General features: G+C 44.9%; 1 protein-coding gene across 1 annotated transcript in view; it reads right to left on the bottom strand.

The window, feature by feature from the left end:
- The window catches only part of Sdc (Syndecan), a 107657-nt gene that overhangs the window by 11575 nt on the left and 80538 nt on the right, over nucleotides 1-15544 (bottom strand). Inside the window, exons 2-5 of the mRNA XM_084602325.1 lie at nucleotides 10491-10550; nucleotides 7127-7262; nucleotides 5356-5432; nucleotides 2282-2465 (exon numbers count right to left, since the gene is read on the bottom strand). Of these exons, the coding sequence (XP_084458451.1) occupies nucleotides 2282-2465; nucleotides 5356-5432; nucleotides 7127-7262; nucleotides 10491-10550 (457 nt within the window). The remainder of the gene's footprint in view (nucleotides 1-2281; nucleotides 2466-5355; nucleotides 5433-7126; nucleotides 7263-10490; nucleotides 10551-15544) is intronic.

The following is a 15544-nucleotide window of genomic DNA, read 5'->3' as shown; positions in this document are numbered from 1 at the left end:
GCAAAGAGTCTGCGCTCGGTGCACGGAAAGCATTGCTCATGTGCTGTATGTATGTTTGAGAGTCACTGCTGGCGTCGAAAGGGCCAAAGGAGGTAGATTGCCGTGCTGTGAAAACAAAGGCATGGAAAACAAGCTGTTCTACACGGAGCGTTGGCCTCTCCTCGGTTTTGCAACTGCCGCTGCTGCGGGCAGGCGGAGAATGCTGGGGAAGAAGTGTGGTCACATGGTCGTGGCGCACTGCCCTCGACACGAAGAGAGCATTCCCGTGGAAGGACAGTTGCATCTTCGCTCTGCGTGCTCCTGTACGGCTCTGTACTGCTCAGCGCCTCTGCTCTCGTCCCCTCATCCGAATGCGCCATAAGTGTGGGTGCTCGGTGTCTGCGGTGTTGCACAGTACACAGAAACATTTGCTTTAACAGATGCCCCTTGCAGGGCGATTGGAAAAGAAAGTCACTCCCCACTGCCACGATCCAGTTCCATGAGGCGTGAACTGCATCAGTAAAACGGCAGTGTGTGTGCTTCACAGCTGCTGTCATCTGTTGTGTCATGAACTGTACATAAGCAGCTAAGGCTTATGGTGGTTTGTTTTCAACCTAGAGGAGAGCGGCATGCATGCATAGAGCGTCCGTGTGAAGGAGGTGGATTGGGATAATATTGCTGCTTGCTGAAAGCTTTCTTCGCGGGTAAAGTCACCTGAAATGGCAAAAACTCTGGCCCACATCAGGGTCTTTACTACATCAGTTGGTGATGTCAAGGGCCTGAAGATGCTGTCTGGTAATTAAATGGCTGGTTACCAAAACTGTCTTGTTGATTTTACAAAAGGCAATCAGAAGCAACTCTCCTCTTACCATGTCTTTATAAGAATTTATAAGAATTTTTCAATTCACATTTTGGAATCACGTTATCGAATACCACTATGGAAGTGGTGGCACTTTAGCATGAATACAACATGGCTGCAAATACAGTCAGTTTGATTTCATTTGAAAACCAGCTTTTAACATGCACATAACCTTGTCTTGCACCGTCTTAGTGTCATTTAAGAGGTAATGGTTGAGGAATGTGCACGGCATAGCCAGGCGCAACAAAACCTCGCACACTGCGCCACCATGTGAATGCACCTCCACTTCGTGCCCCTGCAGCCTCGTGCTTCATGCCGCTTAATGCTGCAAACATTCGGCAGCTTTTTATCCTTCGCCGCTTATTTCTGCACTTCTGCTCATGTTTTGCGAACAAACCGCGCCGCCTCCTTTCCATGTCCGTAGCTAGCTTTACACTGTGCTCCGCATGCTTTGCCTCACGGCTCCAAGGACTCTGCAAAGTTCACTTCTCGAAGCTTTTCAGCCCGATTGTTAAACCATTTCAGTTGTGTGTGGCAGCAATGTCATCTCACATGAAGTATGTCTCCGCAGCCAGATGCACTAACTTGTTAATAAAAATGTGTGCTTTAAAAAAAAAAAGAAAATTTACTGTTTACTATGGAAGCGTAACATGAAACTTTCCATACATTAAGCTTTCAGCGATCCTCACCCCTCTGAAATTTAGGACTTGCATTTATGCTATAGTGCAGGCCCAGTACATGACTGAAATAAACCAGTATAGGTTGCACCTGCTTTATTATTAAACATATGGAATTTAGTGCTCAGCCCATGTCTTCTCCCCCCACCTGCCCTTTTGCTGAAATGCTAGTACAATCAAGCTATGAACGTGAACTTCTCCAAACTTCTTTCTTTGGTAACCACATTGCCATCATGCAAAGCCAATTACACTGCTCATCTGACATTTATAATATGCTTACCAGTGTTCCTGTTCTGCTGTGGGACAACTTTTACTTATGTGCAATTTAAGTGATGATCATGCCCTAATACATATGGTGTATCCCCCATCCAATGGATGAAACCTATAATGGCAGCATATGTGCGTAAAGGTGCGAATAAAAAAACGTCAATACATGTGGGCAAAAGCCCGGACTCTACTTGCCAGTTTCTTGCATAGGAGAGCATGTAATCTACAGAGGTTATCCTTGTTATCAATCTGTACAATATGGTGCTTTCTGCACAGCCAGCAGCCACATACATATTTATTGCATCAGCATAGATGTGCTAATGTGGAATTCAACATCATGATGTAGTTATAGCCACTTCACTCTTTCAACTTTTCTTAATTATGGTTGCGGTTTTAGGTGTAAATGGTGTCGAACGAAGTAAACTACGATTTTCAGGGAACACCATGCTAGCAAGTGCGTGAGACAAATGACAGAGAGTGGTAATCCTGCAGTACGCACCTGCCAAGATTCCAGGCTGAGCAAAAAAGGAGGACGGCCGATCGTCCTGCTTGCGCTCCAAGTAGGGCCTGTTCGCACCCAGCTCGTTGTCTTCCTCATTGCTGCTTGGTGGTCCGTGGGCCAGGTCGGGGCGCTTGGTGGACGTCACCGGGGGAGATATGTCTGGGATTTCGTTGCCTTCCGTCTGCAACACAAACAACATGCTGGAGGCAGCCTTAAAGGCCAGAAGCTTTTGTACATAACATTCAGGCCTAGTAGTTTGTAAAGCAGACTTATAACATACGTCTCACCTTGGGCTTCCCATTAATGCCGGCCACCCTGAGGCTCTTTAACATGCACCGATTTGCATGCAGTAAGACTGCTTCTTGCATTTCACGTCAATTGAAATGCGGCCGCCACAGCTAGGGTTTAATCCTGCACTCCTAGCTGGGCTTGGCAGCGAAATGGCGCAGGCACTGTGGTGAACAAGTTTTCAAAGCTTTTGCGGAAACACCACAAAACAAAGAACAAAAGCAAGAAAACTAGACAGACTACCAGAGCTCAGACTGAGCTCAGACTACCAATGACTCGCTCGTCTTGTGTTCTTGCGTATCCGCTATGCTCTGCGATTTTTCCACACGACTTCCCAGCGAACTAGCTCAACTTTCCGTGTTACTGAAGATTTCGGAGAACAGTTTATGGATTTGACAAGCCTTTTACCTTTAAAGTTGGTACAAAAAGACTGCTCAGTGCTGGCACATGGTAATGCAACTATGCTCATTTTATGTTTTACACATTTGTTTCACATCCATGCTCATAGTTGAAAATAAAAAAAAGCATTGGAACCTTTATAAGAGTGCGCCTCGATCTATCTGCACAGCAATGTGTACTATGGCCATGCTCACCTTATTTTCAGGTTTGACAAAAAGCCACATTTACAGTTTGTGAACCAGTTTTCGAAAATTTTTCAGAGCACTCTATGCTGTGAGCTCCAAAAGTTGAGAACAAATGTTTCCAAGTCTTTAGCAGCAACACCATCTTTCGTCAGAGGGTTGCAGAGAAGGAAACTACCTGCATTATAGACACAAGCGATTTTAGAAGTGCAGCGGGCTACCAAAATTATGAAGCCCAATTACAACTGCTACCAGCCTGCTGTACAGATAGCATTGAAAAGGAAGTAACCACTGACAGCTGGTTTTTAAGGACAAAAAAAAGATGACACTATTGAGAAGGAATGATCATGTGCTATCGCAGTGCCTCAAACTGCCTTACAAAAACTTCAGCAGCCTCCACAACTGTCACACAGATGAAAATGAACCCTTATAAACTTTCCTCTGGCATACCCCTGCCAGCTGGAAAAGCATGTCTCCGGGTGAAGTTCCAGCTGGATTTGCATTTTCCAGCTGGAAAATTTCGGTTACGCGGTTTCATAATATAGCTGGAAATGAGCCTTTTTTTGTCTAGGCGCGAATGCTCATTCCCCTCCCTTTGGTGTTGCCTCATAGGCAGTATCTGCGCACTGCCAAATGAAGAGCAGGCAGTCTCTATGAATGAAATCACACTGATTCAGAGCTGCAACCACACTTGGAAAAAAAAGAAAGTAGGTGCCACAATGTTAAAGAGAGTGATCACCACATGGATTCCAAACTTCTCAAACAAGGACACATCACTGCTTTTGCGTACCTGACGATTAACTAGGTCCAAAATTGCGAGATCCTACCGTACACATAGGCGAAAATCCTAACTGGCCCAGTTGGTTTAAGGAACAAATTTCCAGTTCATGCCAGTTGGTTCACAGTTGGATAGCAATGGATCCGCAACTGGGATTAACTGGGAATGTGTTCCTTAAACCAGTTAGGCCAGTTAAGATTTTCACCTGGGATATATACTGTGACGTGAGAGCAGCCTGAGCCTTTGCTACAGAAAAACATGCAATCTTAACACCCTGCAAAGGTCTCTTCCACTCAAATGCTTCTCGTTCAAAGGAAGGAGGTGTGCTGAGAAGCTTTCCACACTCCAAAAACGGGAGGCATTCTTGCCCCAACTTTCCATTTTCTTCGTCTGTAATGCTTGCACTGTCAGCGGCCATAAGCTTTGCTGCATTCACACTAGTCCCCTTAAGAACCCTCAGGTGTAATGTGGCGAAGAGACATGTCCCACCCCGCCGGGGTGGTGCAGTGGTAAGACGCCCGACTACTGTGCCGGAGTACCCGGGTTCGAACCCGACCTCGGTGGCTGCGTTTCGATGGAGGCGAAGCGGAGTGGCGTCCGTGTGCTGTGCGATGTCAGTGCACGTTAAAGAACCCCAGGTGGTCGAAATTTCCGGAGTCCTTCACTACGGCGTCTCTCATAGCCTTAGTCGCTTTGGGACGTTAAACCCCACAAACCAACCAACCAACCAGACATGTCCCACCCAAAAACAGACCATTGCATTGGCTGGGATAAGATTAACCCTTTATAGGTTGCAAATTTCATGAGTAAACGAACGCAGGGAAAAAGTGCATTATGAGACATACAAAGTCAGCAGCCACCGTGGGGTTAACCATGGGTAGTATTTTCCCTGTGTGGCTTTTTGCAACATGTCGCCCGGGTGCCGCACACTAAATTGCGAAAGCTGAGCTGTGTGGATATGTCAGAAAAGGCTACACCAGGAGTACAAAACCAGTATGTGTGCTTCCCAACGCTAGCAAAAAGCACGAAGAGACAAGAGGTAAAATGAAAAGGAAATAATAGCATATATTGTACGACAAACAAAACCTGTTGACAAGACCCGACAATGCAAAGGCAGATGCAGTACACCAACTCACTTTACAGACAAGAACTGAAATTTTTCAGAGGCTGGGAACCTCCATATGCTTTTTCCTGTGTGTATCTTTAGCATAAAGGACAATAGTCAAGATGAGTCAAGTTCACAAGAATGTATGAAAACTTTTATCAAACTATATGCTTTACCAAATGCAGGTCTCTATGTCCTCACTTCTGTGGCATGCCAACTTGTAGTGCGAATACACAGCACTCTGCACCGAATTCCTGCCAAAAGTTGACCTCTAGAAATAGAAAGCACCAGCGCCCAACGAACACATGAGCGTACTCACCTCAAGCGGAGGGAGAGGCTTTGACTTGGGATCTTGCGTTGTGTCTGTGACAACTCTGACTTTGGGCGTGACGAACACTGCAACAACGAGAAAGGCAGCTGAGGTAAGAACCAATTAGCACACAGCAAACTAAGCTGCAGGAGACAATCCATCTAGGCCACCGTGTCGCGCTGACGGCTGCAGGCCAAAAACGCGCCCACAGCGAGCACTAACAAACTTATCCATCATCCATTGCACAGGTACTCCTGCATCATGGGGGCAGAGCCTGTAACGAGGAATCCAAGGTCGAAGTGTCCTTCACATCGCTGCCCCTCAAAGCGTAGTGCGCACATTTGCAAAGAGTATGCAAGCCTGCTTCAAATAACCCCACAATAGCCAAGCCAAGTGGGGGAGAGCTAAATGCGGTGACTCTCCCTATTTTATAGTTTTTTGTTTTGCTGTTTGCCACAAATGTTAGTTTTTCTCTATTCAAAGGAAAAAAAAAGTGAAACAATGCAGAATTTATGAGGAACATGCATCACAGCATTAGATCAACAGGTGCTATGTATGAACAGTACATGCTACAGTGAGCCATTCACACACCACCCAAAAAAGGTAAAAGATTGAAGGACAAAGATTCTATAGGGACACCACAACTGTCGCCAACACCAACAAAGGGTCTCTATAGTCCTTATTCCAGAACCTGCGATCTGAAGCAGAACGTGTCTGCTGGTCACAATCGTACTCCACAGCCGAGAAATACATGGCCTGAGGAGACAACCTGCGTGGTGACAGTGGCATTCGACTACACTGTATACATGCTGTCATTTTTACGAGACAGACCTGGATGATTAAAAAATGAGCCGATTGAAAAACAAGCTCATGGTATCTGCTCAGGTACCACGATCTGTTCCCTCCTGGCAATATGTAGTTATGTGTGACACCTGTATGTCTAGTGCTGCCAGAGAACAGCAATTTCCACATCAGCTTTTTCTTTTACTTTGTTTAAAACAGCCGCCAGTCATTTGAGAAATTACAATGAAGTGTCATCTTGAGATGAAACTAAGCTTGCATAACTAGCGTTCTAGCTAACAAGTGCTCTCTAACCACGCAGATTTTTCTTGCCTGTTTTCCAATACATCGCACAGTTCACTGTGTTGAGGAACAAGATGCGGTCTGTAATATGCCGGCATTGAAACATCTGGTACAATTACGAGATATGCATTCATCACGATGTAAAAATGCATGTGGCAAAATAGGCTGAAGGGTAAGTAACCAGTTAAAGGAAAAATCAAAAACCTGAGCTATGCTGTGGAAAAGTGATAAAATACGAACTGCTCACTAGAACTGTTGAGGGCTAAATAATTTCGTCGGGTAACCAGAAACAAATGCTCTAGTCAATCTCTCAAACTAATGATGATGGAAAGACAAACTGTCTCTGGCTGAAAGCCGGTAGGGGGTTGCAGTCAAGATTCATTCATCAAAACAAAAAGTAAAATCTCAGCTGGCATTTAGAAATGGTCCCTACTGCAATACCTCTATTTCAAGTTTTGGCCTTTCACAGTTTCCACTAGCTTCATTTTTTTTCTGCAAATAATGTAGACTTAGTCCTATTTTGTACAAAATTAACAAAACCCGTACCCTAAAAGCAGACCTCAATTTTTCCTCAGCGAGTGCTTCTTTTATTTAATTGCAGTGCAGCGAATTAAAAAAAAAAGGCTTTGTTATGCAACGTTTTGGGAAAAACACGAAATATGCCACAAATCTAGCACAGAACAAGCGCAGTGCTCACCTGGACCTGCTGTACCAGACCCAAGTTCCCCATCATTTGCAGAATGACCGGAGCCCTCAGCATCTTCGTCGTCTTCTACTCCAGAGGACGAGTCCGTGTCGTCAAAGTCTGCGCTGCCTTCCACGGCTTGGTCACTCTGCGCATGGCCAGAGGTATGGACAACCAAATGTCATTTTGAACAGTCTCGCAGATTTATGTAGTGGCAGCCATCCGCAACCACAGCAAGTAAACAAATGGCAGAAATAAGTCTACGAGATGCCAACTCTGCACAGTGATCACAGTGACATCCAGAATCACTCCTTGCAAAAAACCACTGAAAAGCAGACAGTTTTCATCTGGAACCAAACTCTGGCACTGCTCGTATAGGAACGTTCGTTGCATTCTTTGTCAGAGAAAGAACGCTATAGCAGACAACGGACCAGGAAGAGGAGGACACACATGCGCATGTGTGTGTGTCCTCTTCCTGGTCCGTCGTCTGCTATAGCATTCTTTCTCTGACAATGAATAACCAACTCGCCCAGCAACATATACCTCGTTGCATTCTGCTTCCTGAAAGTCTGCTGTTTCCTCTAAATTAGCAATGCAAAATCAAACCTTGAATCTGAATGAGCCACATTCGAGAGAAATTACACCCAGGAGGCATTTAGACAGTTTACCTATATTGTAGAACTGCAAGCACCGCTATGCACGACTATGCATGGCCCACTTAGAGCCTAGTGGACGTTTCTTGAGCCTTAGAGTGAAAGTCCTCGGAACATAAGAAAATTTGCTTTCCTATCGCTTGGACCTTGAGACATGAGATGTAGCAATGCTCTGGAACAGAGGTGTGAAGTGTGCACAGCACATGCTGAGAATATCTGCAGGTTTATATTCAGTTCTTGCGACCCGGCAATGAAGTGAAGTGAAAGAAAGTGAAGGAATGAAGGAAAAGGAAGCGCATGATAGAGCAGTACAAAGACCATCAACTGGAAAAAGTTGTGCAATGCCCTCCATATACGTCAACAGGAACCTGTTTTGTAAGCTTATGTAATACCACATAAACCATCCCGTTGGACCTGCTGGCGAATGCCAAGGAAAGCAGGAACCTGAGACCACACAACACAGGTGAAGTGAACAATTTGACACAGCTTGTCCGAAAAACTATTAATGCCCTCTGCCACCTCATGAACATAGCGTTAATGTAGTCGTGAGCAAAAGTGGTATACACAACACAGTCAGTAGTGGATTGGGAAAACTATCTGAACACCATCTAGCAAGAGCGACAGGGACAGACACATGCATGAAGCATCATCATAATCGTCTCGAACCCAGAGATTTTGCTAGACTGCGTTCAAATGAGTTTTTCCCGAGCTCCCCCACCGGCTGCATGTTGTGTACCACTTTTACTCACGACTGTACATTGCAATGAACTAAGGAGGCAACTTCTTTGGTTTCTTTTTTCCAGCTTCTAAGCAGCACCACATTTATCTTGGAAGCCAAGCTGTACACTTTCGTCATGTCCATGCAATGCTCTAATGAACACTATGCAAATTGTGTCTACTAGTAGGAATTCACCACAGTGATAAACAACGAGAGACATTGTGGTTGGCATAAAGCTTTGTTTTGTAACAATCAATTATGTATACCCCAAGCAGCTCTCAGGGCAGCTTTATAGCTTAGCTTTTTATTGATATGCAACCATGTTTATCTAGAATAAATGCAAGCACGAGTAACTGCAGAGTTATGCAAGACCGTAGCAGGTTTCATAGATTTCTCAAATTCGTTCTCAGCCAGCGTTTGATTTTCTTCAACAATTGCTAAGCACGCTTGTCATGTAGCTGCTGCCAAGGTTGCTGCTTAAATGAATGTCAGCCAAATTAAGATTTTTTTTGCGAAGTCATCCGCTGCCTTTCTAACTGCAAGACTCATCGCCGCTATGCAACTATATTGTAAAACTCTGGTCGAGCACACACAGTAGGTATTATTTTTCTGGAAGGTGAAACATCAATCCAAGACTATATAAATTGTAGCCAAGAATACATATTTAATGAACCACAGCTATAAGAAACTTATTAAAAGCTTGCTAGAAGAAAGATGCTGAAATCGAAATCATTTCCCTTTCACTGATACTGTAGAGCATGCAAGCTGTCTTTGAAACGGCGTTGCTCTTCCTCTGTTGGGAGGAGTGGTGTAGCAGATACATTGCCAACCGAGCTGAAGCAATGCTCGTTTGTGCTTAAATAAAGGCATTTTGCATGAAAAAAAAAAAAAAAAAAAAAACAGCGCAATGGCTGTTTTGAGTGTTTTTTTTTTTTTGCAATTGGTGAAATATCTCAGATTTGTTACAAAAAATTGTAAGATTTACTGAGAAACTTTAATATTCAATACAACAACATCTAGCTGTAACAGTAGTGTTTAGCAGCCTGCCAAAGCTGCCAAAGAGATGCCAAAGCTGCCAAAGAGCTATTCATGTATGCACTATAGAAACCATGTTAAGTACAAGAAATTGGCTCAGAATTTCAAATGAAGTCTTAATCCAAGGACACATAGCCCCTTCTTACTTTTCACTGACCCATGCCACGGCCATCTTGAATGAAGATGCATTAACAAGCACAATCCGTTCCAATTCTTAAAGGAGCCAAATCGAGAAGCCGAAACTGATATTAAGTTTTGATGTTTACATTCACTCTTACAGACTTATCTCCGTAAACTACCGAAATGAAATAGGGCGATCATCTCAATGCATATCATGCAACAACCACTAAAAGGGCATTTTCTGATCCGTTCATGTGGATTTGGATGCTTTAAAACCAAAACCCAATTATAACACTTATTTCTGCTCAGAAATAAATCTTTACTACTATTAGCTACTGCAACTTATTACTGATGCAAGCCAGCTTTTCGTGCAGCTTGAGGGCAAATGGCAATAAGGCAGTCCAAGGGGATAGTATAGCTTCAGTAACTCAAATTAAGCGTTTTTTGTACAGGCTAGTAGATATGCTGCTTGAGTTTGAAAAAGGCCGTGCAACCAAGGTGAAACGCAAATAAAATGAACACAGGCTATTCACGGGTGAAATAAGGCTACACGTAAAAAAAAAAAAATAATGTTTCAACAACGGCTAAGAATTTCTTGTGCCAATCAGCAGCAGCTGACCAATTGAGAGGAATTGTTCACCTTTCCCACCCGTTTACGCACTTCCTTTAATTGCCATATATATGCCCTTTCTCTTAAATCGTGAACAACCTCCATAAATAAAGAAAAGCAGATTAGTGGTAAAATGCAGAGCACATGGCGCATGTCAAAAGAAGGGGGCAAAGTCCAAAAAAAAAGCCCATGCTCTGCCCATTAAAAGGTTGAAGGGAAAGGGTGTTAGGGGGGTAATACCTGGGGATCATCAATGAAGAACATGCCATTATCGACATTCTTTGGAGACGTGCTTTGCACCTGCAAACAAACAAAAAAACAAGCAAAATAAAGTTTAGTCAACAGCCACACTGCAAATGAGAGAGCATACACAAAAAAAGACACTAGCCGATACTTCATACCATGGTGTCCAAGTTGAATGTAACCAAGGTCTTAAAAATGGAGTGTCCGCAGGCTGTTGAGTCACCTGGTGCATTCTGGTATTTCAGCCAAGGCTAACTAGCTGCCCTTCTGAAGAAGACACGAATGAAATATTCATGCCAAGCTACTATATATGCAGAGTAGCTTAACCGACCTTAAACGATAACTCTTGTAACAAAAGGTTTCCACATGGGAGCAGACCATTTAAGCACCTGAATACTCAATGTGAAAAAAAAAAATGCCTTTCCCTGAAGCTATTTGTCTCTAATGAAGTGTCATGCGACAGCTTTCTTTGAAGGCTAATAAATAAATCAACGCAAATCGCACCTTCAAGAACGCATAGCAAGAAAATCTACAACCATTACATTCACACTGTTCATGCAAGGCAGCAATTTAAAAAGTCAGTAAATTAGTGTTTACTATACAATCCCCTTTCCTTTCCCAAATGAATGTGATGCAGGCAGTTTTCAGTTCAACTGTCTCCTAGGACACTCCAGTGTTGTCTAAAAGCTTGGCTATAGTCGGCTGGGACATTGTAACCTATAGTTGCAATGAAAATAATATAAAAGGCCTAACCCAGGGAGCCCTGAATGACATGCAATTTATTGTCCTTCATTCTCGCCAGCTCCATCTATGCCCTCCTACAGCACAACAGAAAAGAAGCTCTAAAGGGGGCAATTCACACTGTAAGGGGCAACAAGCCTCAGCCTGCGACGTCAGTCACTTTTAATGGTTTGGTTTTGTGGGGTTTAACGTCCCAAAGCAACTAAGGCTATGAGAGACGCCGTAGTGGAGGACTCCGGAAATTTCGACCACCTGGGGTTCTTTAACGTGCACTGACATCGCACAGCACACGGGCGCCTTGCTTTTCGCCTCCATCGAAACGCGGCCGCCGAGGCCGGGATTCGATCCTGAATCTTTGGGAACAGTGGTCGAGAGCCGTAACCACTGCGCCACCCCGGCGGGGCTCACTTTTAATGGTCACATCAAACCGCTAAGCGTAATGTTCCCGAAACAGCACCGGACTTGGGAACCAGCACGTTTTTATATTTTCCTGTGACAAGTTTATAAACAGGTGACTCATCGGTCCTGGAAAGCGAGTACACGTCGCATTGGAAGTCACGCAGCATTATATATGACAAAACTTGAAAGAAAATTCAGATAGCCTGCAGGTTATCTGAATTTTCTTTTAAGTTTCGTTCAGAATTATCTGACAAATACACAAAATAACCACGCACCGCGCACACTGATGAAGCAGCTGGATAAATATAGTATGCATGGTATATGGAGTTTAAAGTCCCAAAATGAGATCGACTGAGGCAAAATAAGCAGGATAAGGCAACACGTATTTAGGCAAAAATATTTCAAAATATATATCATGGCGGATCAGCTGAGTGAGCGTAATTTTCGTTGTAAGCTCATAGAAAACGTTTGCGTTTGTGGCCATGCGTATCTCCTATAAAGCCGAGAGAGCAAAATGCGAGCATTCTTAAGGGGGGACACGGCTCTTTGGCACCGAAAATCGGCCTGAAAATCGGATTTTCAATTTTTTCATTTTCGTATTCCTCGCACCATTCCGCATCTGCACGCAAATTTTCATCCTTATACCCCGCGTATTTAGTAAGTTATAGCGATTAAAAAATGCAGTACCACACCCACTGCCCTTTAAATTGTGGACAAACGACACCCAATTTCGATCGCCCGGCGCATGAGAACTACGCGCTCCACCGCGGCGATTTTGGTCTCGTTCGAAAGCGCGCGCTTTCGGCTTATTTTTTCTTTCGGAAAGCAACCCTGTGCGCTCCGCCTTCCCCATAAAAAACAAACAAAAAGATAGCATGCAGCGCGCGCTACTATTGGCCGGTTAAGGCACGTGATCAAAATGGCGTCGTTTGGTTGGTTCCGGCAAGCTAGCCCTGAAATGCGGACTCCCAGTGACGCCATTTTGTCTTTCTGCCGACCACGCTAGTGCAACGCGAGAGTCATGCCAGGCGCGAAGAAGTACCGCTCTTTGCACAAGTACGGGCGAAAGCAACCAAAGAAACGCGTTAAGAATGCGACTTCGTTGCATACTGTGCAAGAAGCAAGTGCCAGTGCTGCGGGATTGTGTGACGATCACGTTGCGGGCGGCGACGCTTCTCCGATTCCGCTGGACAACGGCGCCGTTCTTCGTGCCGACTGCAGTCGTGTACGTATTGATACCGCGCCTGTCACTAACAGTGACATAACTCAAGTGAGTGCCCGTGAGCAGGCTACGCTTGATAGACTGGTATCGACGCCGGCGACGGCACGAAAGACCGCGCTGTTCGCCGATGCAAGTGGTGCGTCCGCAGAGTCAGATGCGGACGGAACGGCCTCCTATGCGGTAATTGACCTCAGCATTGTGAATATCCTTCTGGATGCCGTGCGGTGCAAAACGTGTCGTGGATGCGTGCGTTTAATTACCAGCGACCGGAGCTATGGCCTCGCCGTAAAACTGATCGTGCTGTGCGACAACTGCGGTGAGATTGCGGCCGAGTGGAACTCGCGGAGGATTGACGGCGAGAAAAGGTGCAATCCTTTTGAGCTGAATATTCTGGCTAGTCGAGCAATGCTGTCGACCGGTAACGGCCAGACAGCAATGAACGATATCTTTTCGGCGATGGGGTAGTCGCGGCGTGGGATGCACAACAAAACGTTTCAACGGCATCTGAAGAACACACTGCAACCCGCTGCTACCCGAGCCGCCACGACCGCTATGGCACAAGCCGCGCAGGCAGTGGCGAAGGTCTACGATGACTTGTGTTTTGGGCATAGGGGGAACATTGCCGTGTGCTACGACGGCACATGGATGACGCGCGGACACTCATCACATATAGGCGTCGGTGCCGTGGTGGAACTCTTCACTGGTTACGTGCTTGATTATGTGGTGTTGTCAAACTTTTGTCTGGGCTGCGAAATTGGTCCTAAGCCAAACACTGACGGCTACGAACTTTGGAAATCACGCCACCAGTGCCAAAAAAACAGCAACTCCAAGGCTGGTCAAATGGAGGTAGAGGCTGGCAAAATTCTGTTTGAAAGATCTCTGCAGCGCCACAACATGCGCTACACAACCATGCTATGCGATGGGGACAGTCGCACGTTCAGTGCTCTTAAAGATGCTGCAATCTATGGCTACATTGAAATAGTCAAAGAGGACTGCATAAATCACGTGCACAAGCGTATGGGAGCAGCTTTGCGCAACCTCTTGCAGAGACACAAGGGTGCAGGGGAGCAAAGTCTTGGCGGCAGAGGAAGGCTGACAGCTGATCTAGTTGACAAGCTGGCAATATATTATGGCCGAGCGCTTCGATCAAATGTAGGTGATGTGGATGCCATGCAGCGAGCTGTGATGGCGACATATTACCACATCACATCTACTGATGACTGCCCCAAACACAGTTTGTGTCCTACCGGTGATAAGTCATGGTGCCGCCACAACGCTGCAAAGGCAAAAGAGGAGCCTGCACCAAAGCACAATTACAGTCTGCCAAGAGATGTGGCTGATGCTCTTTTGCCTGTTTATAGTCGTTTATCAGAGAAGAGCCTGCTGCAGAGGTGCATTCGGGGGAAGACCCAGAACTCGAACGAAAGCTTCCACTCGGTCATCTGGACCTTGATCCACAAAGAGCGGCACTCATCACTGTTTGCTGTGGAAGCAGTCACAGCAGAAGCTGTGCTGCGCTTCAATGCCGGCTGCAAGCATACAGCAGCAGCAATTCTGCAAGAATGCAGTACAAATGTGACAGCAACTGGGTCCAGGAGAGCTGAAGAAAAGGACTTGCGCCGTAGCGCACGTTCTGCAAAGAAGCGGGCGGCTTCGCTTGGCGTTGCTAAAACAGAAAAAAGAAAACACCGCGACAGCATGCACCCCGACTATGCTCCTGGTGCATTTTACTAGCATGAGGTCTTTGGGGTTGCCCTTCCCGATTAAATGCCGTGAGGCTTGAGTGCTTCCGACAATCCCCCAATTTTGGTAGTGTTGCATTTTTTAAAGATCAATATCTCTGGTCCTGTTCTTGCTATTGCTTTGAAAATTTTTTTTCTAGAAAGGGAATCCTGCGAGTCTCATGAAACCAAGGTAAATGCAGTGACCACAAAAGAAAATTTGCTGAGAAGGTTATGTTGTCTTCGGTACCCAAATGGAATTTTCCTTTCAAACGTTTCCTATTGCGTAACTTTGGCTCAAATTGGCATAGGCCATTAATTTTCGCTTCAGATCACTTTCCACCTGTTTCTGATCTTGTTGACATATCAATCATTGACATAATTTACACCTACATGCTGTGAAGTGTTTTTCCTCGTTTTCTCAAAACTGCAATTTTGAGGGTGCTGCAATTTTGGAGGAGAGATATCTCTTAGTCTATTTGTGCTATAGCTCTCATTCTTGTCTTGTTAGAAACAGAAAACCTTCGACAGTGCCGTAGGACAAAAATATGTACAGTTATTATGCGGCAACATTTACAGAATTATCAATCTTAGGTGCCAACCTGGGCTTTTATTCATAAAAGTTTGACTTATTGTAACTTTGGTTCAAATTCTTCTACCACGTTAATTCATGACTAGCGGCACTCTATGATCCTTCTAGATCACTCTGGCAGGGCTATTCTCATCATGCCATAAAGTGTTTAGTAATTAACTCACCTCCAAACGAAGAACATGAATTAGGTAATATTTTGAAAGCTATTTCATCTACAAGAAAACTAATCAGATATTTGAAATCAACATGCAAAAGTACATTAATGGTGCAAGTTTCAGTCAGATCCACCCATAAATAAGGAAAAAAGTTTTAAGAGGGGTGTCCCCCCTTAAGGACCTTCATGCACACATTAACCTGTAAATGGCCTTGACTAGTC

This window comes from Amblyomma maculatum, chromosome 4 (assembly GCF_055883805.1).
Source record: "Amblyomma maculatum isolate TAMU_Amacu chromosome 4, ASM5588380v1, whole genome shotgun sequence".
In the NCBI taxonomy this organism is placed as follows: domain Eukaryota; kingdom Metazoa; phylum Arthropoda; class Arachnida; order Ixodida; family Ixodidae; genus Amblyomma; species Amblyomma maculatum.
This window is presented reverse-complemented; position numbering and strand designations above follow the sequence as displayed.